Source organism: Oncorhynchus kisutch, linkage group LG9 (assembly GCF_002021735.2).
Source record: "Oncorhynchus kisutch isolate 150728-3 linkage group LG9, Okis_V2, whole genome shotgun sequence".
Lineage (NCBI taxonomy): Eukaryota > Metazoa > Chordata > Actinopteri > Salmoniformes > Salmonidae > Oncorhynchus > Oncorhynchus kisutch.
Window position 1 is genome coordinate 29,864,023 of NC_034182.2, and position 26,319 is coordinate 29,890,341.

General features: G+C 41.6%; 1 protein-coding gene across 31 annotated transcripts in view; it reads left to right on the forward strand.

The window, feature by feature from the left end:
• LOC109897033 (receptor-type tyrosine-protein phosphatase delta) overlaps positions 1-26,319 on the forward strand; it is a 593,471-nt gene that overhangs the window by 469,269 nt on the left and 97,883 nt on the right. For all 31 annotated transcript variants that reach the window (XM_031832363.1, XM_031832396.1, XM_031832394.1 and 28 more), the window contains 2 exons: positions 7,482-7,627; positions 9,898-10,039. In XM_031832363.1, coding sequence (XP_031688223.1) covers positions 7,482-7,627; positions 9,898-10,039 — 288 coding nt within the window. The remainder of the gene's footprint in view (positions 1-7,481; positions 7,628-9,897; positions 10,040-26,319) is intronic.

The window sequence follows — 26,319 nt, forward strand, 5'->3', positions numbered from 1 at the left end:
CATCCAAACGGGAGCGGGTATTTGTCAGACTGCCATCCAAAGTGATAGGATTAATTATAGTCCTTCCCTTTCCCTCAGCCCTTCACTCCCACCATGTGAAAGAATCGGAAATGTGCCCTTTTATGCAAATTAAATTGAAAATGTCACTCAGTATAATTGTTGAAACTGAGCGGTCCTGTACCGGATGTCTACTGTGGGAAAGAGGTATGAACAGGCGCTTCTCGACCTCTCGATTCATACTCTTAAATCGTCTGGCTGTTATAACACTAAAGAGGTATGAACAGGCACTTTTCAACCTCTCGATTCATACTCTTAAGTGGCCTGGCTGTTATAACACTAAAGAGGTATGAACAGGCGCTTCTCGACCTCTCGATTCATACTCTTAAATCGTCTGGCTGTTATAACACTAAAGAGGTATGAACAGGCACTTTTCAACCTCTCGATTCATACTCTTAAATGGCCTGGCTGTTATAACACTAAAGAGGTATCAACAGGCGCTTCTCGACCTCTCGATTCATACTCTTAAATGGCCTGGCTGTTAGAACACTACCCGTGGCGAAGGCTCAATAGCTTGAAATGTTTTTGCCATTGCGAGTCGAAGCTCCGCTCTCAGATAATTTTGAGGAGAATGTCTCGGGCTATGTTGTCATGAATGTAGAGTTTTAGCGTGACTTATTCAAGCTTATTCTCAAAACAGAAGCATTTCCTGAGGAGAATTTTGCTTCATCATTCCTTATTTTCCACAAAGCTTTGAAAATGCATATTGTCACAAAGGTATGATATACTTTTTTCCAAATCAAATCAGTTTAAAACCAGTGTGACCTCTGAATGATTACTGTAGTTTTGCCAAAACAGTGGCCATATTTTGTGACGAGCTCTCAATGTGCATTTTCCCTGTTGCATCATGCCTCCGTAACTTCTCTAGAAAAGGTAGTTAAAAGGCAGTCTCAAATCACAGAGCACTAATCAAATAATTTGGCAAAACAATGGGGCCTTCTTACCAACTCCTCTCCGAGCTCTCTCACACACTGGGCTTTCTGTTGTGCCAATAAGAATTGAGAAAGCAATGTGTGCTTTTCGTAGCTAGCCACAGTAACAAGCTCTGTACAGCAGCTGTCTCTACAGCAACAGCGGACATATTTTATATTTTAATCTCCCATAATGCTCAGAGATGGATCCCAACTGATCTCAACTTTTGAGCCTACCATGACCTCATTGGCGGATCAGACTATTACTTAAATTGAGCTAGCTGGGGGGAATGGCTAGAATGATTGTGGCCATGTTTTCCTCATGAGGTCAGGTGGAAACCTTTTTAGATTAGAATAAAACCTTTACTATCCAAGATTTCCCATTCATCTGCCTCCCATTAGACATTAAGGTAATCACATAAAAAAACATCACATTTAGCAGTCTGAGCAGTAAAGAGTGCAGGCTACAGAGGAGGCTGGGAAGATCCTGCTATAGCCCAACGGCTCTGTTAAAAAGTACTTAACCCACCCTCCCCCTGTTAAGATCCAGCAATAAAAACCCACTGCCAGTCGTGAAAGTCTCTCTGCCACACATGTCCCCGGACACGGTGCTCTTAAGACCGGCAATGGCTTTTCAGTCACCAAATTATTAATACTGTGTCTACCCAGGTTAAATTGAGTGGGATGCTTTGAAGCGTGACTTCTTTTTCATTAAACTTAGTGAATACGGACAAGGTTATATAATGACCCGCTGGAGAGTAGAACAGCGTTAGCGCAGGCACAACATCACTAACCTTTTAGCTTGCACCGGGCTTTACATTTTTCATTTGTTTGCAGGCGACAGCTTAACAGCGGATTAGCAGAGCTAGCCTCTGTATTAAATTAGGTAGATTCAAGGCATGCACAGCGAAGAAGCTACTGAGGTGCCGATCCAAAGTGATGACCGGGCATGATGGGTAATTGTATGTGTTGTTGTTTTTTTGCCGTCATCCTCTCCTAAAATATTCTGACCATAGAGAAGCACAAAATGTTTGTTTGTTTGTTTGTTTTACTCAAAAGCTATTTATTTTCCCTCTTGTCATAACCATTGGCTATAAGCTCTTTCTCAGACACCCAAATGGCATAACTAACAGATTTTTTGATAGGACGATATTTGATGTCACACCCTTGTCTTGACTTTGCTAATTATATATTTGCTAAATGGAGACTCCAATGTAGATGCTGTAATTTGACCTTTGTCACTGTTAAGTCAGACAGGGAGACAAAATAAATATATATATGGTGGTACAAAGCTCTTTCTTTGTGTTGGTCAGAACATGGCGAATACACCAGAGAGGCACTGCTTGTAGATATCTGTATCTATTTATATAAAACAGAGGACCTGCCTGACTGGAGAAGATGCAGCGCAGTCTCCCTCAGGTTTCTGTAGTGCCCCCTCTGCTTTTAAATCTACATTTAGACAATAGCTAGTAACAGAGGCATCATCGTCTGCATCGCTCCTGAGCTCTCCCCTTTCATTCGCTGAGCAAAACAACAGATCATAGTATGTTTAAAAGGAGTAGGAGTAGTTAGGAGACACTGGGTCTGACACCGAGTCAGATATTTTCTGCTCCCCCCCTAATCCCCAATGGTGAAGGTTAGTGTAATCTGATCCTAGATCTGTGGTGAGGGACAACATCTGGGGGTTTGATTATGATATCTACTACCCTTGTCTCTGAAAACACCATTTCCTCAGTGTTACGGTTTTCTTCCGTCGAAAGAGTGTCGGACCAAAATGCTGCGTGGTTAATTCGATCCATGTTTAATACACGAAAAAAACACGAACAATACAAAAACAAGAAACGGAACGTGAAAACCTATACGCCTATCTGGTGACAATAACACAGAGACAGGAACAATCACCCACGAAACACTCAAAGAATATGGCTGCCTAAATATGGTTCCCAATCAGAGACAACGAGAATCACCTGCCTCTGATTGAGAACCGCCTCAGGCAACCATAGACTTTGCTAGAACACCCCACTAAGCCACAATCCCAAAACCTACGAAAAAACCCCATACATAAACACAACACAAAATAAACCCATGTCACACCCTGGCCTGACCAAATAAATATAGAAAACACAAAATACTAAGACCAGGTGTGACACCCCATGGTGAGATGACTTTTCCCCTCCCGCTCACCGCCATCCCGAATCCCCGTACGTGTCATCATAGTCCATCACATCCCACGCAGGAAGAGGCGTAGAGCCGTAATAGATGGCCCCCCGAGCAAACAGCCCAACAGCATATCAATTACCCATCAAGCCCTGCTCAGTCAGATGCCACGATGCAACCACTCCCCAGCCCAGCAGACGATAAGATAACGTGCAAACACAGATATAATGGCACTTTTTCTGTTGCTTACAAACTGTGTGCTGTGGACCCAGCAGCACACCTATCGGATCCCGTCTGATGTGTGTGTGTGTGTGTGTGTGTGTGTGTGTGTGTGTGTGTGTGTGTGTGTGTGTGTGTGTGTGTGTGTGTGTGTGTGTGTGTGTGAGTGTGTGCGCGCTGATTTCCCAGTCACATATGCCAATGGAGGCCCTGCTGCCAGCTTGTTGATGTGCCCTTTTCATTACAGGCAACACATCTTATGTCATTTCTTTATTAACCCTTCAGGTTAATTTGTTCAGTTTCAGTACTGCCTGATGATCATACACAGACACACACACACAGATGAGGTGACTCAGCCGCTCCTGGTATTATTGCCGCTGTGTGGCCCCTAATGGCCCACTGAAGTGATTGATAAAAGGCATTCAGTTGTTGAACACAGGGACTGATGGAGTCACAACTCATACTGCATCTCGCCTCTCAGGCTAAGCAGGGATGTCTCCCACTGCAAAGCCTTTTAGATAAAAGGGTTACAAAGGGGTTTTTCGGCTGTCCCCATAGGAGAACCCTATTTGGTTCCAGGTAAAACTCTTTTTGGGTCCCAAAACGGTTATACTCGGAAAGAAAGGGTTAATTTCAATCCTTTTACAGTATCATAACCACTTCTGAGAGCAGATTACCTCAGTGTGTAATCCCTCGCATGTGTTGTGTGTCCATGGAGCCATACTGTATGTGTACAATAAATTCATTATTTGTAAAAGAGAGGATTGCAATTCTTTGAAGAGATCAACAATGAATCAAGCAATTCATTTCGTGGAATTAGATGCTTAATCAAACAATGGCCCCAGATGACGTGGGTACGAGGTGCTGATTCTGAGCAACATTAAAAAGAAGGGTTAATGTCATATTCAAATTCAATTCAAAATCAACTGTAAATCTCTCATGGCTGTCGACACATGCCACAGTCGGACAAAGAAAACACTGTTCCTGTCTACTACTCTCACTCTCTCCTCCCCTTTACATTTCTGTACCTCATTGCCTTTACACTTGACTAGTTGTGCTGAATTTGCGAGCACCAATTAGGGCTTAGAGAACCCTCACATGGACAATCAGAGCCTTGCCAGGGCCCTTATCAAGTGCATGTCTCATTTGTGCGGGATACAAGCCTGATGCCAAGTGGGTGGTTTTCCAGGGATTATCAATGTGAAGTAGCGAGATGTTCTCCACATACTGTTAAACACGTGAGGTCGTGGCTGTTATGTGGGATAGTTATCCAAAAGTTAGGTGACTCTATAAGAGGAGGTTATAAAATCTCCTCCAACCCCTTTTCCTGGATAGTCTGTCTGTGATCTAGCACACCTGTTGCTACTACTTGATTCCCATGATTACCTTGATTAGCTCAATCAGGTGTGTTGGAGCAGGGCTGGAACAAAATCCTGCATGCCCAGAAGCTCTTTGGGAAGGAGGTTTGGCCACCCCTGTTCTGGAAGATTCTGAGGTGGAAAGCCGGTTATAGCTCTTCTTTTTAGCGAGGTGAGCTCAGTCCAATGTCACTGTTAGCGTTAGCATGCTAGCTGCCAAGAGCCATGTCGAACATCAATCATCGCCTGACTTCTGTTTCTCTGTAATGTTTTGGGAAATGGTGGCCTCGCTCATTAGAGACAAAATGGGGGACCAGGGGCCAGGAGATGTAAGGCATCGACACAGCAGATAACATGGGACTCATGGACTCATATTAAAATGTGAATATTTTGAGTTCTGAAAAGATCTGACAAACCTTGATTTGGGAGTGAACTATCACTTTAAGACAGTAGCTGGGGGTAAGGCCTATTCCTTTGTTCAAAAGAGAAATAAATAGTTAACAACTTAACAACAAACACAGGTGGCGGAAACAAATATCACATTTCCTTGTCAGATGACAAGATCACAGTATCACATGGCACAAAGCGACTTACTTGCCCATTTTGTTGATTAACATAACACTTGCAACTGCCATAAACTGATTCCTTTGTCTAACTTTCTAAAAGGAGTGGTAGAGTGTGATAATGTGGAGTGTGAGAGCATTGTGGGAAATGGATATAAAGACCATATGTGGTTCCATGTAGCTCCAAACTTATTTCCAGTGTATTAGTGCTGCACACTGCTTAGTGCTTCATTTTTCATACTTGTAAGGGATCCATGTTCTGCATAATTCATGTGTGGATGGGCCTGACTCTGGAGGTACCTTAGATAAATATTTAAACGCCAAAGTACCCACTACAATGTGACAGGCGGGTCCCACATTCCATCAGACACATCTCTGGCACTCCGGCACTCCCTCCTATTCACTAACACAGTGCAGAACCTCACACACAAGGATAGAGCATGGGGGCTTCGCTCATTAGAGACAAAATGGAGGGGCCAGGGGCTTGGGGCTAGGAGATGTATGTCCCGTAAAGCAGCATACACATAATGCACTGTGTGATATAAAACAGCTTTGTCTCGATAGATGTGGCTCGGAGCGCTGAATGAGCTATTTCTGTAAAATATGACTGGCTCACTGTAATGTAATGTTCAGGATACCAGTGGCTCATGTTCATACACAACAAGAGAGGGAAAAGGTTACTGTGCCATTCTGTAGAGTCGGCTTCGATACACCCGGCTGCTAGCTTAGCCTTCTTCCCCTTTAGCGACTGTTTCTCTTGCTAATGGTTGCTAAATGAATTGCATTCGTCACATGCTTCGTAAACAAAAGGTGTGGATTAACAGTGAAATACTTACTTACAGGCCCTTCCCAACAGGGCAGAGAGAAGAAAATAGAGAAATAATAGAAAAGTAAGACAGGAAATAATAAAAGCAATAGTAGATACACAATGAGTACTGATAACTTGACTATATACAAGGGGTACCAGTACTGGGTCGACTTGCAGGGGTACTAGGTAATTGAGATAGATATCTACATAAAGCTAGCAATAAAGTGACAATCACCGGGAATATTGTGCAACTATGTGAAGCTTCAGCAAAATAGCATAACAGCAAATCCATACCTTAATGTCTGATTCCCAATAATAAACTCAAAGTACCTTTTAATAAGATGTTGATTGGCTAGGTTGGTTGTCTTTCTTATGGTAGCATCAGGCTTGGTGTTAGTTGACAACGTTTGCTATTGTGGTTTGCTTTGAATCAGTCCAGCTAGGAGCTTGCCACCTGTGCAGGCCTTTATTAATTAACACATCTTAGACTTGAAGGAGTTGTGTGTATTTATTGCGGGAACATGTATCTTGAACCTTATCCTCGTCCTGTTTTTTATCCCTGCCTCCTGTACATTGTGGCCGTTGACAAATAAAAGTATTTTTTGCTGTCGTAGTGTTTCAAATGTCACCCGGCGTTTTTCTCTCAGTCAATGTAAACATTTGCATGGCAAGGTTTGGCCTTGACTGTACACGCCAGGTACAATGAGCACAGCCTGTGGTTTACTCAATGTCAACCTTCACCTTCGAAACGGGTCCACCTGCAACGAGATTGGAGTATTGTAGTCAGCAGGAAGATGATGGAATTAGCATTTCTACCAAAGCAGAATGTGATAAACAGCTGCTGTTTGTCTTGCACACTCACTGGGTGTGGATGTGAAGTAGCGAGATGTTCATTTTCAGCTGGTATTTACAACAGGAATTTTCATTGAAGTATGCTCATGAAATGACTGAATGCATCCCACATTGTGTTTTCAATCCATAGGCAGACACACTGTTTAAATGTAAATACATCACTAAACCATCGCCCCTAATCTTTTATTCCTCCACTTTAAATATGTAGTCCCTATACTGTATTGCACTCCAAATGTATGACTTAATTTACAACACTAGAATTTATTTACTACAAGGATTATATCTGTATTCCTACTTCTCTTGATTGCATCCTTATACAAGTATCTGATCTTATATTTCCACATTGAGAAGCAATGCAGGCTCCAAACAGAGTCTGGCTTGACCTCCAAAGACAATCCTCTTAGCGATACCGTGCAACTGCTGAAATCGGAAACTTTGTGACCTTCTGGTGTGAGCACGTTGATAAGGGAGAGAAATGGCTTGCTCTCTACAACACTTAGCCCCCGCACTAACTATTTATGTCCTCTCTCACCCCTCCCCCCTCTCTTCTTTCCAGCACCACCAAAGTTTTTAAGAACCCCCAATGACCAAACAGGCGTGCAAGGAGGGGTGGCGTCCTTCATTTGCCAAGCGACGGGAGACCCACGCCCCAAGATCGTTTGGAACAAGAAGGGGAAGAAAGTCAGCAACCAGAGATTTGAGGTATTAGGTCTATTGTTCTGATGTAAAATGCTCGACAAAAACGGGAATGCTCAACAGTGCTTTTGGTCCAAACCCCTAACACATAATCCATCCCCCCCCTCTCGCCCAAACCTCCTTTGCCACCACGCATTAGCAGGCTCTAATAATCACGCTGGCCCAGGCCGTCTGACATGCTTGAGTTATAATGAGCAAGTACACAGAGATCTGGTGACAGATTTGTAATTAAAGAAAGAAAGGATGAAAGAAAGAAAGAAAGAAAGAAAGGGGGGAAGAAATGGTGTGCCCCAGATACCTATATTAATGCTGTGTTTGGCTGCCTTATGCAAAACAAGAGCGATGTAGCTCTGTGGTTCAAAGCTCTTTTGCTTCGTGGCATCTTTATCTAAATGCATGTCCCCCTCCCTGCTTGGCTTGGCTGCAAGCTTTGATTTGTTCTTCTCTTTAATCGCCATGACAAATAACACATCATCTCCGAACACCGATAAGATTTCTATTAATTTCTGTGTCATTCCCTTTCGGAGTGTATCATAGTATGGCTTCTTGCCACACTACTACTCAGCAGTAGTGGTTTTATCTGGGTTTGGAGAACCTTCTCGCATCTTTGGCATCTCACACGCCGGGCAGAAATCGAATCTTATCAGAGTGCATCGCATTTGCGCCGCTCCACATGCTGAATGCTAACACGCTAGCTTGCTAACACTCCCTTCGCCGCCGCGAAGATTGCTTGCTTGCGTGCAACCACCCTCATTCCCCCACTCACGTGCCGCCGCCTCCTCATCCCTAACAAAGCCCATTTCCCTTTACAGAAACACTGAGACTTTCTCAATCCCATTTTCTTTCTCTTTGAGTTTGAAATGGGGAAGGGAGCACTTTTACTTACCATCATCACATGCTCTTGCAATGATTGCCCAAATGTACCATTTTCGCTTGGCCACTGAACCGTCAAGGTGTTTTGTTAAACTAACACGTGAAATGATATGCTCTGAACTGTACCAATGAGTATCGAGGCCGGCCTCTGTACATGTGTGTCTGGGTGTGTGCTTATGTGCCGGTATGCGTGTGTGTATGAAGCAGGGGTTCTTACCAGTCCATTGTTGTATGTAAACCTACCTAAAATTGCTTAAAAATGAGTTATGATACAGGGCTTTCTAAAAACAGTGAGTATACAGCATGCAACGATAGCTGTAAAAGCTACAAAACACCTGTTTGTGAACATTTTATGTGTCGTCCGTCCAAAACAATCGGTCATGTCTTTTTGTACTACTATCACGTCATGGTGATAACAATTGTTCGTTACTGTTTATTGAACCACATTTAATTGTTTGTTAATGTTCTGTCCCATTTGATATATTTCAATGTGATATTTTTTTAATTTTTTTAAATAGTGTGTCAACTTTAAGAGTGGGGCGAACCAAAATTAACATAAAATATAAAAACAGACATAAAAGTTCAAGTAATTAAATTCCTGACTGGCCAATAGATACTTTCCCATTCTTAAAGTTAGTTGTCCACTTTGGTTATCTTCCCAATAATTAGTACACAAGATAAACTCATATTTCGGATTGAAAGTTGATCTCAGAGAGCTGTGAGCCATCTTTGAATTGATATTATGTTTAATCTTCCAATACATTACTATATAATAATAAGCTCTCTGAACACAACTTCTCTGGTAATAACTATACCAGTGGGTAGCCAATCATAAACACAATCATAGACAACAGTCTAAGGGCATAACTAGCCATACAAAACATTGATCAATATTGACAATGATGTAATTATTATCTACATGCTACAGACATCGGATATTTTCCTCTTACACTCACAATGCGTGGGTTCTATATCAATTGCCTAAAACTCCATCCTCTCCTCGTCTCCTCCCCTTCACCGGCACATAATTGAAAAGACATGCCTCAGGCTGACTTTCACCTGGTCAGTTGTCTCAGGTCAGACAAATAAATGAGAGAAGGTGAGTGGATGGTGGATGCACTTTTTAGACAATTCACAAAGAGCACATATACTCCCAAACACTCACTCAAATAAGGTGCTTTTATTAAGAGCTGATATTAGCATATAATATGAGGCTATACTATCCATAGCAGCTTTCATAGTTTTCTGACGGGAAGCACAGTGTGTTTGGCACCGTCAAGTGTTGTAGGCCAAATCTGTTTATTCTCTGCTGCAGGAGTGGTTGGAATTGCTCTGTGCAAGCTTCCGTCACCGATTGTGAACAAAAAAACTCCTTTAACATATCTTGTTTCTCGCACCTGCAGGTGATTGAGTTCGATGACGGCTCTGGCTCGGTGTTGAGAATTCAGCCCTTGCGTACGCCCCGAGATGAAGCCATATACGAGTGCGTCGCCTCCAACACTGTTGGAGAGCTGAGTGCAACTACGAGACTCACTGTTTTACGTGGTAGGTGCTGCTTTCTCTGCAACCGAAATGCTAACTCTTGTTCATTTAACTCTCAGTTTCTTCAACTAACCAACCAGGTAAGCTAGACTTTCTTTGTTTCTATGTCTCTGCTGTCCTCTTTCTTTTCCCTTTCAACACATATAGTTGAATATCAGGTTTTGGTTCCACTCATGTTGAATGTACTGACTTAATTAGTCTGACTCAATTAGTAACTTAGCCAAATAAGTTGGATTTTCTAAATCAATTAACACATTTTCAAACATTTTCCTGACATGATAATTAAGATGCTGGTTGAGTTATGCAAAGTAGTTTCTATTTCTGTCTCTTGGTGTTCTAATGGAAAGTTGAGCGATATTCGAATCACATTTAATTTGGCTTATCTGCTTCTGCTTTAATATTCACTTAACTGGAGAGAAAGAAATGACTCTTTGAATCAGGTTTAAAACAATGAAATGTCTCAAATGTAAGTGGCTCATTCCATCATATAGGTCATGAATTATCATGTTTTAGCCTCTCTTATAATTTAACTGTATAACTAAATGAGTTTCCTATATTTGGTTGTAACTTTGTAATACTTGCAGTTGAGATATATGCACTGTCATAGGAAGTGCACATTCACAATAGTTTACTTTGAATACAAACATTTGTCGCATATCAGAAGTTATTTGCTTGCACCACAATCATAATCACATACTGTACATATAAAAAGCAAATGCTTATCTTGATTCCACACAACATCCTATTGAAATGCTAAAGCCCACTGTCCCGGGACTCAAAAAGACAATGTGGTTTTAGACCTATCTCCCTAAAGCAGACTTGTTATGTTCTGAATGGAGAAAATGCCTATAAAATGCCTTGGCCCTCTGAATGAGGTGTGTTCCATTATCCCCCACAATTACACAGCATGGAAAATGAGTTCCTATTGAGTGGGGAGCTCCCCACCTAAAGGAATGAGCTGGCTTGACGACTCTCTGAAGCGCCTTGTCATCTCTTCCTTATCTCCACCGCCGAGGCGAACACAAGGCCCCTGGCACGGTCCCCGAGGGCCCACTGAAAGGAAAAGGTGGCAGATTCCCATGCAGCCTCTCCCCATGTTTACACTATGGCTCGGTGTGTGTGTGTGTGTGTTTTATGAATTTGTGTTGAAACACACAATAACATGCAGGCACATGCTGTATATACACACACACACACACACACACACACACACACACACACACACACACACACACACACACACACACACACACACACACACACACACACACACAGAGACAGGCGAGGGAAATGAGTGTCATTGTATCTGCTTCACAGACCCTATGCCTCTCAGCTCGGCTAAGGCATTAGCATGTAAAGTGCCTTCAGAAAGTATTCACACCCGTTGACTTCTTCCACATTTTGTTGTGTTACAGCCTGAATTGAAAATTGATTAAATTGTGAATTTGTGTTACTGGCCTACACACAATGCCCCATAATGATGAAGTGGAGTTATGGATGGTGTATGAGTCACTACAAAAAATACAGGCGTCCTTCCTAACTCAGTTGCCGGAGAGGAAGGAAAACACTCAGGGATTTCACCTTGAGGCCAATGGTGGTTTTAAAACAGTTTAATGGCTGTGATAGGAGAAAACTGAGGATGGCTCAACAACATTTTAGTTACTCCACAATACTAACCTAAATAACAGAGTGAAAAGAAGGAAGCCTGTACAGATTAAAAATATTCTAAAACATGCATCCTGTTTGCCGTAAGGAACTAAAGTCAAACTGCAAAAAATGTGTCAAGGTAATTAAATCCAACTGCGTACCACTCTTCATATTTTCAAGCATGGTGGTGGCTGCATCATGTTATGGGTATGCTTTTAGCAGAACAATAATCTAAAACACACTGGAGTTTTTTACAAAGTGGCCTAGTTACAGTTTTGACTTAAATCAACTTAAGAATCTATGGCTGCCTTGCAATGATCTATAAAAACTAAGAGAGTTGCACACTATGTATAAACACCATAATGTATTGGGTGAACCACCAACGTTTCGGCATCACTGTGCTTTCTTCTAGCAATGATCAACAACCAACAGGCTACAACACAACAAAATGTGGAACAAGTAAAGGGGTATGAAAACTTTCTGTAGGCACTCTAGTTATGTTACCAGTCCCTAGTTCCCTATCTCTCCTGGTGTCCTATCACCGCTTTGACGATGAGTGAAGCCACATATCCCGCAGCAGAAAGCCCTTCTGTGTGGCAATAAAGTAATGCTTTCTGGTCAAGCCAGATGAGAGCCAGATCTCTCTCACTCACTCAGGCATGCACCAGATGCCCAGATATACACACACACTTTCACATCCACATAAACCCTCAACAGATTTGCAAAACTCTACCTGAATGAGCACATTCAACAACAAAGCAAATCTTGTCTTAACACCTGCTTTTCTCTAGAATGTGTTTCTGGCCAGCGAAACCAACCAAAGTCAAACATTGTCGAAGTTGTGTTTCAGAATTCAACTTCTTTTGGAGGCCTCATGTCTTATTCATGTAGTCTACTGAGCTAGAATGCAAGTGCCCGTTGCAAGGTCAAGCTTTTTACGTTAGAGAGTGGGGTTGTAGGGTACAGTTATAGGGCAATGTAAGGGTAGTGTACTTTTACAATGTTACAGAACAATGCATAATACATAACACAAAAAGGCGTAGACATACTATTCTATCTCTGCTCTGTTCCAAAAATAGTCTACGTATCTCCGACATGGTTCTGTATCTCCCTTGGAGAATATATCTGTATTTGCGGCCATTTTGTTAAAGAGCCATGTAGAAAATTCCTCTGCCTTGTACTTTATTTGTGGCTTGATACACCAAAAAGTAGTTCAATCTGTCGGCGTAGCTAGGAGCTTTGGAGATTCTCTAACCTTGTATTCCTCTTGCCGAGATGCGACAGACGGAATAGATACATGAACAAATCACAGATGAAGACCCTACTAATATAGTGATACATATAAAGGGATTGTTCATTTAGTTCATTTGAGCTCCAGTGGCCTGTGCTAGGAGATTGGTTAGCATCTGTTTCTGGTAGCTAGCTCCAGGGGGAGATAATGGATAATTCCATAAAGAGGGAAAAGTAACATTGTTGTAATTGCCACAGCAATGAAGAGTCAGGCCTGCGAGGTGAAGAATCCAGTGGCAGAGATATTAGCATTTGGGTGGGCTGCGGACTTGATAGAAAACGCCATTAGTAATGAACTTCTCTGTCTTAGAGAAAGTCATTTGCGTGAAAGGCAAACCTGCGAGTGTAATGATGTTTGTACCCAGAATCGACTTTTCCAATGAATGAGGGACCTCATTTGCATATAGCATTTTTTCCTGTTTCTTTCTCCCCCCCTCCATTTTGATCAACACGGAGATGACTTAAGTCATGTCATATGTGATACGGGTGTTTGAATGAAGGTTATATGATTTGAGGTTGAAATTGGAAAATGGTCGAAGAGGAAGGGTGATAAGAGAAGTCAGAGAAGCACAACAAATGGAGTCGTAAGTGTTGATGATATCCATGTATTGTGTTAGATTTTAACATTTTATGTTTTTTGTCTGATTTTACAAAAGGTGTTCTTGTATTGTAGGATATTTTTCATATTCCCCCAGGATACACAGAGCATGATAAGACATTGATTCCCAAATGAGAAAATTATTGCATCAGCCAATATGTCAGCCAAGTGTCCATACACTTTAGATAGAGAGAGAACTATTCGTTTGTCATTCTAACTACTAATCTATATCTACAGTATATTACATGTCAACCGGAGCATTTAGCCAAAGATTTTCAATAGTAGGCAGGTAAATTTAAATAATTGCCTTTCAATGTAGGCACCAAACACAAGCACAGACCTCATGTTACTTCAGCAGCACAATCGTATGCTATTATCATGTGCTATGGCTATGTCAATTTTCTTCACGGCAGATTCATTCATGATTAAGAAAGGTAATCTATCCATTTATTCCCATTATACTGTGAATCGTAATTTCTTTCGCCACTCTCACAAGCGTGCAGATGTGCTCAACCTGACAGAGTGTAAAATAGGAAGTCGCTCTACTCTGACGGATAAAAGGCCAAAACAAATTGCATTATTTCCATTTGTTAGATGTGTCGCAGGGTGCTCTCACTCTGTAAAAGTGGCCACGTTGAAGGGGAAGGATAATATTTTCAGAAGGAGCCTATTGTCACGTTCTGACCTTAGTTCCTTTTTTATGTCTTTGTTTTCGGTTGGTCAGAGCGTGAGTTGGGGTGGGTAGTCTATGTTCTTTTTTCTATGTTATATTTCCATGTGTTTGGCCTAGTATGGTTCTCAATCAGAGGCAGGTGTCGTTCGTTGTCTCTGATTGAGAATCATACTTAGGTAGCCTGTTTTCCCCAGTTTTTTCAATTAAAATATTGAAAAATATTGGTCCTCCTCTCCTTCCACCAACGAGAATCGTTACACCTATAGACAACAACTTAGTTTACATGCTTAACTTTCTACATCTTGCGGTTTTCAAACACTCGACTAGAGTACAGTTTGAATAGTGTAATATGGAATGAGAAAATGTGTATTAGGGAATGAAGTGCTGCATCTGTAAAGAGAGGAAAACGTGAATATTATGAAGTTCCACCCACGTAAAACCAATAAGAATGTCTATAAAAAAAGTAATTTGTGTATTGCTGTGTTTGTAGGCCGTACTGGCATAAATTCACCACAGTGATAAACTTAAACCAATGTTCCCAGTCTGAAGTTCAGAGTAGAACCCAGACAAATTATATCGTATTCTTTCTTTTATCATTCCCTCGAGTTGCAGTGCCCAGGCTATGTTTGCTCTTTGAATCCAACAAGGAACAGAATACGTCTAGACCAATAATAGTCTTAAGCACTCCCCTACCCACACAGATACATCACGTTTGTCCTCTTCACCATACTATTTTGCAAGGATTTGTATTTCAAATCCTAAAGGACTATTTTTCTGTGTCGTGTTGTACGGTCTTAATACTAATTCTTCACATGACTTTGTTTCTCAACTCTGTACTTTCTACTCTGTAGCCTACGTCCCAGGTTGTACTTAAAACAAGCACAGCCTGACCGAAAAACAAAACATTAACTGAGTGTTCAAATTGCTCGTGAAGCAAATTGCTGCCTCAGCTGTCTTGGACTGCCAGAGCAAGGCACGCAGTGGGGGCGAAGCAGGTGGCTATTGTACAATTGCTGTGCTTGAGATCACTATGTTTGCGAAAGGCAATGCAGAAGGTGAACAAGGTAGCATAGTGGGCCAGGAGAGAGAACACAATACTGTTTGGTTCACCGGCAAGTTCTGTAGATACCCCATGCTACAATACAGAACCCTCAGAACACTCAATTGGGCTGCAGAAGTATCAATAAATAGGGACTTTCAAAATCCTGCTGACTTCAACCCAGGTGAACTCCTTTTGAGGGGAGGATAAGGAATAATTATAAAGTACCTGAGATAGCGTTTTAAGAGTGGCATAATGTTTGGTACGGTCATAAAGCAGTATAATTTCGATTTTTTTTTCTGGTTCCTGAGCAGTTGAGCAACAAGTGGAGCATGGCAGTTGGTTATTTGCATGAGAGCAAAAAGTAGTCATCAGGTCTAATTGAACAGACACAGATTATTTACATTTCTCCATTTTAGATTTAGGATTTCTAAACTGTGGTGGTCCCATGTGATCCCGTGTGGCTCAGTTGGTAGAGCATGGTGTTTGGAATGCCAGGGTTGTGTTTTCATTTCCCAGGGGGACAAGTTAAAAAAAACAAAAAACATGTATTCACTACTGTAAATTGCTCTCGATCATCTGCTAAATTACCAAAATGTAAATGTAAAAATTTCAACTCTAAATATGTCCAGATAGATAGCTCTTGCATTATGCACATTTTTCAATCAACCCCAAGCCTCGGAATGATTGTAAAACTGTGGTGAAGCTGCACATTATAATATAAATCTGTTGGCCGAAAAGGCGAGTCTTGTATTGGCTCTCCCCTCAAATCTAAATCTCCTCAGTCTCGTTCATCACCAAAAATGGAACAGATAATGACAAGTTATTTATGATTGTAATTATAGAGATTGAGTCGACAGTCCTCAAAGAAATTGATCTCTCGGCGGAAGATAATTCTCTCCTAAATTTCCCTGCTTAATTAGTCTAGGGTGGCGAATTGGTATTTGTACAGTACTGAGCGTGAGTTAAGACAAAAAAAAGTGTGCTGTCGTGGTGTTTAGCTAGATATGACCTGCGGCTGGCTGCTATCAAGATGGATCTGCTTCTTTATGGTCCAATAACGAATAAGAAAACATCTGCTGAAGCCACAAAGGGACTGGGATTGCACTGTTAAAATGATAGATAATGTGGTGGTCAGGATGGTGGAGTATTTTCAAAATAAAAGCAAACATGACCCCCTATAAATTAATCATTATCGATTCGGACAGATGGGGCTAGTATTTTCTGCTTGGTGCTCCACTATATCAGTGTCCTCTGTAATGACCTCAGGTTTTAAAATGGGAAGCGCAATTAGTTGCTTAATGATTTGAAAATGCTAATTTCTTGTCACATCTCCTGGCAACAATTATTTTACTTGTTAATAGCCCCAAAAGGTTGGAGAATACAAAAAAAACAATGCCCACTAACTAATCTGCTACATGGACAGGCCAGACAAGCAAATGTCAAGGCCTAAACATTCCAATACCCAATTTTGGTGAGAGATACCTATCGCATACTGTAGGTTTCATCCCACTAATGGCACTACCATACCAATTGAAGGACGTGACAGGAAATTAATAATAGCTCAATAATTTCAATTATCTCCATTAGTTCTGTATCTCTATGTCATGTTACAGACCTGAAAGGTATGCGTGTAAGTAGCGATCTGCACACACCAGTCACAATCATCACAATTGACAAGGGGCTGTTTGGTGGAATGTGTCATCGTTACCGGGAAGCATTCCATGGGCTGTGGGGACTTGAAGGTCGTAAAGTGGGAGTGTATTAGCCTGAGTCAAGGGGTGCTAATGTAGGCGCTTCACTTTGATCTCAGCCATACTCAAGTCATTTTCTAGTACATTAATTGGGCAATTTAGGGTCACTTCTAATGCATCTAATGATGCTCTTGAGAAACCTCTAAAAACCTGCCTGCAAGGGTACTGCTAATTAAAGCCAAACAACTTTAGACTGGTAAAAAAAAACAAGGTAGGGAACAAATAGCCTAACTTTTGTTGAATGTTTTTCCATAGTTGTCAACATACGATCTTGGGTTATTTCGATTGTATTGATTTATTTAAAAGGCACAATGCAGATGTTTTTATCTCAATTTCAAATGATTTCTGAGTTACAATGAAGTACCATACCAAAAGAAGCAAACATATCTTCTGTCACGACCTCCGCCGAAGTCGGGTTCTCTCCTTGTTCTGGCGGCGCTCGGCGTCACCGGTCTTCTAGCCATCATCGATCCACTTTTCATTTTCCATGTGTTTTGTCTTGTTTTTCCACACACCTGGTTTCAATTCCATCAATAATTTATTGTGTATTTAACCCTCTTTTCCCCCCTTGTCTTTGTGTGGGATTGTTTATTGTAAGTGCTTGTGCACGTGTTGTTGGGTGCGCGACGGGTTTTTGTAGCCACTTATTCATGTTATTTTTATGCAGTGGGTTTTGCTACTAAACTGCTCTGGCTATTACCAAGTTCTGCTCTCCTGCTTCTGACTTCCCTGCCACCGATTACGCACCCCTTACAGCTTCTTAGCAAAGAGAAATTTCTCAGGCAAGAATTTAGCTTGGACTGTCTGGTGATGTCACCAGGCAGACCAAAACGCCATCCCACCAAAACAGGCTGAAATTTCAACCGGTCTTTTCAACAGCTCTTACACTAAAAGGGCATTATTATAATTTTAAAAATGTCACAGTATTATTCCAACTGCATAGTGTGGAAATATACAGTGAGCTCCAAAAGTATTGGGACAGTGCAATATGTTTTGTTGTTTTGGCTCTGTACTCCAGCACTTTGGATTTTAAATGATACAATGACTGATGTTAAAATACAAACTGTAAGCTTTAATTTCAGGGTATTTTCATCTATATCCGGTTAACCATCTAGAAATTACAGCACTTTTTACAATAGCAGGATAGGTTAGCATTTTTAGCGGGGTTGTGATATTTATGCATCTAACTTTCTCACTCATCATTATTCACGATTCATTCAGGATTATCCATAATCATGGTAGCATCCACATTAATGTAATATTTAGAAACTTATTCTATTCTTTTTTTTTTTACAATAAAAGCGACTCCAAAATGACACAATACATTATTTACCATTAATTTCTATTGGGCACAAAATAATCTGAAACACAACCAAAATAAACAGCAAATACATTCAACAAATGACAGCCTGCATGACAGCCTGCTTGTAGTTTGCCAAAAAGGCACCAAAAGACTCTCAGACCATGAGGAACAAGATTATCTGGTATGATGAAACCAAGACTGAACTCTGTGGCCTGAATGCCAAGTGTCACGTTGGAAGGAAACCTGGCACCATCCCAACTGTAAAGCATGGTGGTGGCAGCATCATGCTGTGGGGATGTTTTTGAGCTCAAGGACTGGGAGACTAGTCAGGATCGAGGCAAGGATGAATGGAGCAATGTACAGAGAGATCCTTGATGAAAACTTGCTCCAGAGCACACAGGACCTCAGACTGGGGCAAATATTCACCTTCCAACTGGGCACACAACCCTAAGCACACAGCCAAGACAACGCAAGTGGCTTCGGGACAAGTCTCTGAATGTCCTTGAGTGACCCGGCCAGAGCCCAGACTTGAACCCATTCAAACATCTCTGGAGAGACCTGAAAATAGCTGTGCAGTGACGTTCCCCATCCAACCTGACAGAGCTTGAGAGGACCTGCAGAGAAGAATGTGAGAAACTCCCCTTTAACCTTTATTTTAGCTGGGTAACTCCCTTTGAACCAATGCGTCTTTTTCAAGGGAGCCCTGCATGTACACAAATCATACAAATTTACAACATTTACAAATACAATGCAAAAATTAATTATATTTACATATTTACAAACAATATAAGTAAAGCAATCACACTTATGTTAGACAAAAGCATTGGAGTTATTTGCAGTGTCACATAACATGCTTTGCTAATTCATAGCATTTTGGTGGATGTATGGAACACATTGCGAACAAGTCTCTCGAACCAAACGTTTCCCACGAGTTTCAAACTCACTTTGCGAGGTTCAAGTGTCCTATGGCTAGACCTTGAGCCTAGAAATAACCATTTATGTAATGCATGCCACAAAACCACCAACGTCCCATGGAGAAACCCCAACTTATGCGGCAGTAACTTTGGGAAAACTTCTGTCTGTTTATTAGAAAAGAATGATGTAACCTGACTCCATTAAGGCCTTTTGGGACCCATGATGTCCGTTCTGCCTAGTGTTAGCCCAAGTATGAGTAATCTCCCTTTTCTGTAGCATACTCTTAGCCACAATCTTTTCAATAATGTAGAACTTTTTTTTCTCCTCTTGCCATTTATGTAGCGCTGCCCTTCTCAGGTGGACATGAACTTGTATAAAGTCTGTTCTCTCAGACATTTACCGTAGATGTTCTCTGGAAATTGCATCAAGACGATACCGTGCCCAAATGAATGAGAACTGAGCCATGGCCTGTAAAATAGTTCAGTGCTGTTACGCTAAAATGGTTCAGGGAGAAAATTGGTAAGTGTTCTTATATTGGAGAGCATGGTTTGCAAGTTAAAAAAGGGTGCATGTCGTCATTCAAGGAGTAATCTGAATATAATTCTATACTATTTTGGTGTCCACAATATGTCTTTCTTGCACATTACATACACAAAACCACTCGGTCTTATGTAGCAAAAATTGAAATTGTGTTTTTTACATTGAATAAAATTAAAGACTCAGAGCTAGGGAATTGTCCATCACACAATGCAGTTGAGGAATAATGGGAAAGTAATTCTACTTTGAAAGTCGATGAACTTGTAACCCCACTTTTGAGAAAATTGCCCTTTTTTTGGTACACCTACTGGAGAGCTCTTCTTTGTCTACGCCCATTCACCATCATTCACACCCTCTTAAGCCTTAGTACCACCCATCTCTTTAAGGATTCACATGTGAAGCCATGTGGTAAACACACGCTATATCAAATAAAATCTAACTTTATTTTTCACATGCACAGGAAAAAGGTGTAAACGGTACAGTGATAGTACTTGCATACTTGCATAGTAGCAATATCAAAAACAGAAAGTGTCCACATAAAAATATTTATTAAATATTTGTATCATTATTAGATGAGGCTTACCCAGACACACTTGTCTAAATTCATGGGTAATGTGAAGGAAATTGTCATTTTAATCCATAGAGACGTGAAGGAGAAGCTCGTCGGATGTTGATCACTTCTCAGTACCTTACAAATGTTTAGATAAATGACATATTGGAGTATTCCCTTTCCCTGCGAGGGTAAAAAAAAACACGCCCTGTTAAGAACTCTTTTTATTTATTTAAATATTTTTTATATATATTGACTTTCAATGTTAGCAACACCTAGCTAAGTGGATGGGTCCCTATTGTCTAGACATGTACACATGTTCATGAAATACAATCGATGGCCGTAATCACCCCCAGACACACCTGCTAATTTGATGGGTCATGTAATAATCCGGCCAACGTGGTAGCTAGCTAGCTAAACAATGAACCGGCATAACCCCAACTCATACTACTACCAATACAAACATTGTCATAGCTGTCGTATGAATCTGCACGTAGCCGTTTGATTTGTAGCTACATCTTGTTTGGCCAGCTTTGTGTAAATTCACTCCGGTTCACACTGACCGTGGTTTGTGTAGAAAGTAGCCCATTACTTTTTCCTACTGATCTGCCGACAGATAAATTCAGGGCATCAATGTTGTTGAGAAAAGTAGCTAAACTTTTTTGTAGTTCTCGATTGCTAGCATTATATCTTTCAAAAACGGTGCAGTAGAAAGGACTGTCAAACACATACTGAACAGCTCACGTTATTGACAGAAGCGTGCTACATGGCAGACCAATCCAAACCCATCCCCCAGAATGTCCATCCCATTCATTATCTCAGCCAATCATGGCTAGTGGGAAGGTTCCTCACTTTTTCCATGGCTAAACCAACTAGGCTCGTAATTTAACAATTTTATTCATAATTATGGATGGAATACACGTTTTTATTATGTTCCAGAAGGCATTTAGGCCAAAAAAATTGCATTTTGAAAAAAAATCATATGTTTATATTCAAATGCTGCTCCTGTAAAGTAGTGACGTGCAGCATGCACCTAGTTTCATGAAAGGAGTCACATTTGAGTAATTTAGCAGAAGCTCTTATCGAGAGCAGTTAGGGTTAAGTGCCTTGCTCATGGGCACATCGACAGATTTTACACCTATTCGGCTCGGGGATTCAAATCACCGACCTTTCAGTTACTGGTCCAATGCTCTTAACTTCTAGGCTACCTGCCGCCAGGTCATTAGGAATGCCCGTTTGACCAAACTGACCTTGCTGTTTCTTAATGCAAGGTACATGAAGGTTAATGAACCAATAGGATATGTCACAGGCCTATCTTCTTGCTTGTTTTCCTGCCTGGCTGGGAGGCTGACCTGGTCTCCGACACTCCGCTGGCCTCCCACTCCCCTGGCCTCCTATAGATATGTGGAGCTAAACAGGCTAATATGTGGGTGTTATTTGTTAGTTAATGATTAGTGGATGCGATTGTATTTCTTATCTCAGGACTGTATTCCTTATCTCATATGTCTTGGATGCTTCCATTCTCACCCTATTGGGAAGTGAGAGAGGGGGAAAGGGACAATGAGATAGAGAAAGACTGTCTGTTTCTTTGTGTGTGTGTGTGTGTGTGCGCGCGTGTGCGTGTGTAGCCAAAACAATGGGCAACTGGGCATTTTTATACATGACCCTAAGCATGATGGGATGTTATTTGCTTAATTAACTCAGGAACCACACATGCTTTCTATATACTGTGTCCCTTATTAAAGGGTTAAATAAAGTGTTTCCTTTATTTTGGCATTTACCTGTACATGATGGGAAGCACAGAAATACAATTCAAAAACAGCTATTCGAAGCAAAACAAACAGTTGAATTCGGAAGTTTACATACACCTTAGCCAAATATATTTAAACTCAGTTTTTCATAATTCCTGACATTTAATCCTAGTAAAAATTCCCTGTCTTAGGTCAGTTAGGATCACCACTTTATTTTAAGAATGTGAAATGTCAGAATAATAGAAGAGAGAATGATTTATTTCAGCTTTTATTTTTTTCATCACATTCCCAGTGGGTCAGAAGACTCAATTAGTATTTGGTAGCATTGCCTTTAAATTGTTTAACTTGGGTCAAATTTCTCGGTTAGCCTTCCACAAGCTTCCCACAATAAGTTGGGTGAATTTTGTCCCATTCCTCCTGACAGAGCTGGAGTAACTGAGTCAGGTTTGTAGGCCTCCATGCTCGCACATGCTTTTTCAGTTCTGCCCACAACATTTTTATGGGATTGGGGTCAAGGCTTTGTGATGGCTACTCCAATACCTTGACTTTATTGTCCTTAAGCCATTTTGCCACAACTTTGGAAATATCCTTGGGGTCATTGTCCATTTGGAAGATCCTTTTGCTACCAAGCTTTAACTTCCTGACTGATGTCTTGAGATGTTGCTTCAATATATCCACATAATGTTCCTACCTCATGATGATGTCTATTTTGTGAAGTGCACCAGTCCCTCCTGCAGCAAAGCACCCCTACAACATGATGCTGAAACCCCCATGTTTCACGGTTGGGATGGGGTTCTTTAGCTTGCAAGCCTCCTCCTTTTTCCTCCAAACATAACGATGGTAATTATGGCCAAACAGTTCTGTTTTTGTTTCATCAGACGAGAGGACATTTCTCCCAAAAATATGATCTTTGTCCCCATGTGCAGTTGCAAACCGTAGTCTGACTTTTTTTATGGCGGTTTTGGAGCAGTGGCTTCTTCCTTGCTGCCTTTCAGGTTATGTTGATATCATTTTACTGTGGGTATAGATACTTTTGTACCTGTTTCCTCCAGCATCTTCATACCAAAGTATGCTCATCTCTCGGAGACAGAATGTATCCTCTTCCTGAGTTGAATGACGGCTGCGTGGTCCCATGGTGTTTATACTTGCATACTATTGTTTGTACAGATGAACGTGGTACCTTCAGGCATTTGGATTTTTTTTTCCTGAGGTCTTGGCTGATTTCTTTTGATTTTCCCATGATGTCAAGAAAAGAGGCGCTGAGTTTGAAGGTAGGCCTTGAAATATATCCACAAGTACACCTCCAATTGACTCAAATTATGTCAATCAGAAGCTTCTAAAGCCATGACATCATTTTCTGGAATTTTTTTCAAGCTGTTTAAAGGCACAGTCAAATTGTGATACAGTGAATTGTAAGTGAAATAATCTGTCTGTAAACAATTGTTGGAAAAATGTCTTGTGTCATGCACAAAGTAGAGTTGGTTAACAAATATTTGTGTAGTGGTTGAAAAACTTGGTTTAATGACTCCAACCTAAGTGTATGTAAACTTCCGACTTCAACTGTGTATAATACATACCCCAAATGATTTGGAACAGGTTAGACGCACAATAATAGCCACATTAAAACATGAAGAGAATGAAATTACTAAACGTCCTCATGGCATTAAGTGTTAAGGGCATCATCACAGAGCATCTTTATGAAATAAACAGCACTACTGCACTGTTTATGTATTCCTAGCCACGGCTTCTTTATTTATGAATGCTTAATGTGCTCAAAGGAGAGAATGTAAGTTGAGGGACTGTTAAAAACAGAGCTCCCGAGCGTACGCCTCCCGGCTGATGAAGAAAAAAAGAAAGAGACTTCATCTCTGCTTTGTGCTTGGTAAATAGCTCGAAGCTTTTCAGAAGTAGCTTTTTTTTTCTTCCTATGCTCCTCTTCTTGATATTAGTAATCATAACAGAAAAAATTGCTGATGGCTGATAAGTTGACGTCGAAGACCCCCCCCCCATGAGGTTCCGTTTTTTAAGGTAAACGGATTTGTCGAGAGAGAGAGAGAGAGAGAGAGGGAGAGAGAGAGAGAGAGAGAGAAGATCTCTATCGGAAATAAAAAAGACAAACTCATGTAAAGATAGGAGGAAGGAGTCGAAGGATAAAAATGATGAAAAGAGAGAGGTGTTTAAAGAAAAAGTGGTAGATGGAGGAAGCGACTACCTCTTTCTCTATCTACTCCTCTCTTTTCAGCTCCCTCCCTCCTTTCCTCCCTACCTCCCCTCCCTCCCTCCGTCCATGCTCCCTTTAAGTGATCTCCACCACTCAAAGGTAGTACATCTGCCTGAACTTACTTGCTGTCTACAAAGCTAGGTGAGCATTTGAGCGTAGACAGAGCTTTGTTCCTGACTGCCTGCCTGCCTGGCCAGGCCTGTGGAGAGAAGGCCCCAGTGCCTGTGGAGAGAAGGCTCCAGTTCCCATCCTGCTCCATCTCTCCTTTTCATCATTCTCTTTATCCGTCCATTTCAGCCCGACCCCTGGGGCATCCAACACACTCTCACTCCCTACCTCTCTACCTACCCCTCTCTTTCCCCCTCCCTCGCTCTGCTCCCTTTGCTTATGTGGAAATGGAGGGATATCATGGCTAATCCGTCATGTTTATAAATGTCGCAGCTCAGAGAGTATGCACAGGCACCAATGTGAGCCTCACAGTGGTATCATATACATTTCTGTTGCACTCAGGTCAGTTGATGTGATTTGCTAGTCTTCTAGACATCGATGGCTGTAACAGATTGGCGACTGGGGCTACATGGACTGCAGGCATGGAGGAACAGTGGGTGGGGTCAGTTTAGTGGGGCTGGCCTAAGAAATACCACCCAACCCCTATCTATCAGGCTGCAATGGAAGGGATGTTTGGTTTGTCAGGAGCAGTGTTCAGCTCGGTACAGTGCGATTTCTGTGAGAGGCCATTTGTCCTCGTAATGAACCTGTCATGTAAAAAGAGCATTCATTTATCCTGGTATTGACAAGACTGAGCATTTTGCACACATTTATGGGGGGAAACCGTTTTTTAAAAGAGGCTCCAGTTTACTGTTAGTTAATCGGTTTTAAGGCTCCTCTCTATACATTGACTCCTGTACATTTTCAGTGTCTTCCTGAATGAAGAATGAGTGGGCGTGTTCGTCTGTGAAGGAGGTTTTGAAAAATAGAAAATAGGGCAGCCGATGATTAATTGATTGACTCAGCAATGGAGTCCCCATAATCTTACGCATTAAGCTGAGGGTGTTTTAATAGCAAATAAGAAACATTGAATTAGTTATAGATTCTAAAAGGGGATTTACGCATGAAACAATCAGTGGAGAGAGCGAGTGGGGAGAGGATGCTATTTTTCACTGAGACAGAATGGACACCTGAGGTTGGAGAGCTTTCTCCACCCCCACCCTCTAACCTCGTCTCTCTCTCTTCCTCCCTCCCTCTCTCCATCTCTTCCTCTTGTGCTTTCCTTCCTCTCTCCTTCCTCTTACTCCTAGAGAAATTCCCATGCATATTTGTAATGGGATACCTTGCTTCTTGTCAAAGCTGATACATTACGATCGTTAATGAACAGACCGGACACAATTTCACAACTCGAATTCTATTTGACCCCTCAGGCGATGGAGGTGAAAAACACATTTCAGCAGCTGTTGAAAGTGACTCATTTTCACACTTGGTCCCTGCATTTTCCGCAAATTAACTTAATGTGCCTCCCGGGTGGCGCAGTGGTTAACGGCGCTGTACTGCAGCGCCAGCTGTGCCATCAGAGTCCCTGGGTTCGCGCCCAGGCTCTGTCGTAACCGGCCGCGACCGGGAGGTCCGTGGGGCGACGCACAATTGGCCTAGCATCGCCCGGGTTAGGGAGGGCTTGGTCGGTAGGGGTGTCCTTGTCTCATCGCGCACCAGCGACTCCTGTGGCGGGCTGGGCGCAGTGTGCGCTAACCAAGGTGGCCAGGTGCACGGTGTTTCCTCCGGCGCATTGGTGCGGCTGGCTTCCGGGTTGGATGCGCGCTGTGTTAAGAAGCAGTGCGGCTTGGTTAGGACGCATGACTTTCAACCTGGTCTCTCCCGAGCACGTACGGGAGTTGTAGCGATGAGACAAGATAGTAGCTACTACAACAATTGGATACCACAAAATTGGGGAGAAAAAGGGGTAAAATTCAAAAAACATTTTTTACTTAATGTGCTCTGTAAATTAGTTTAC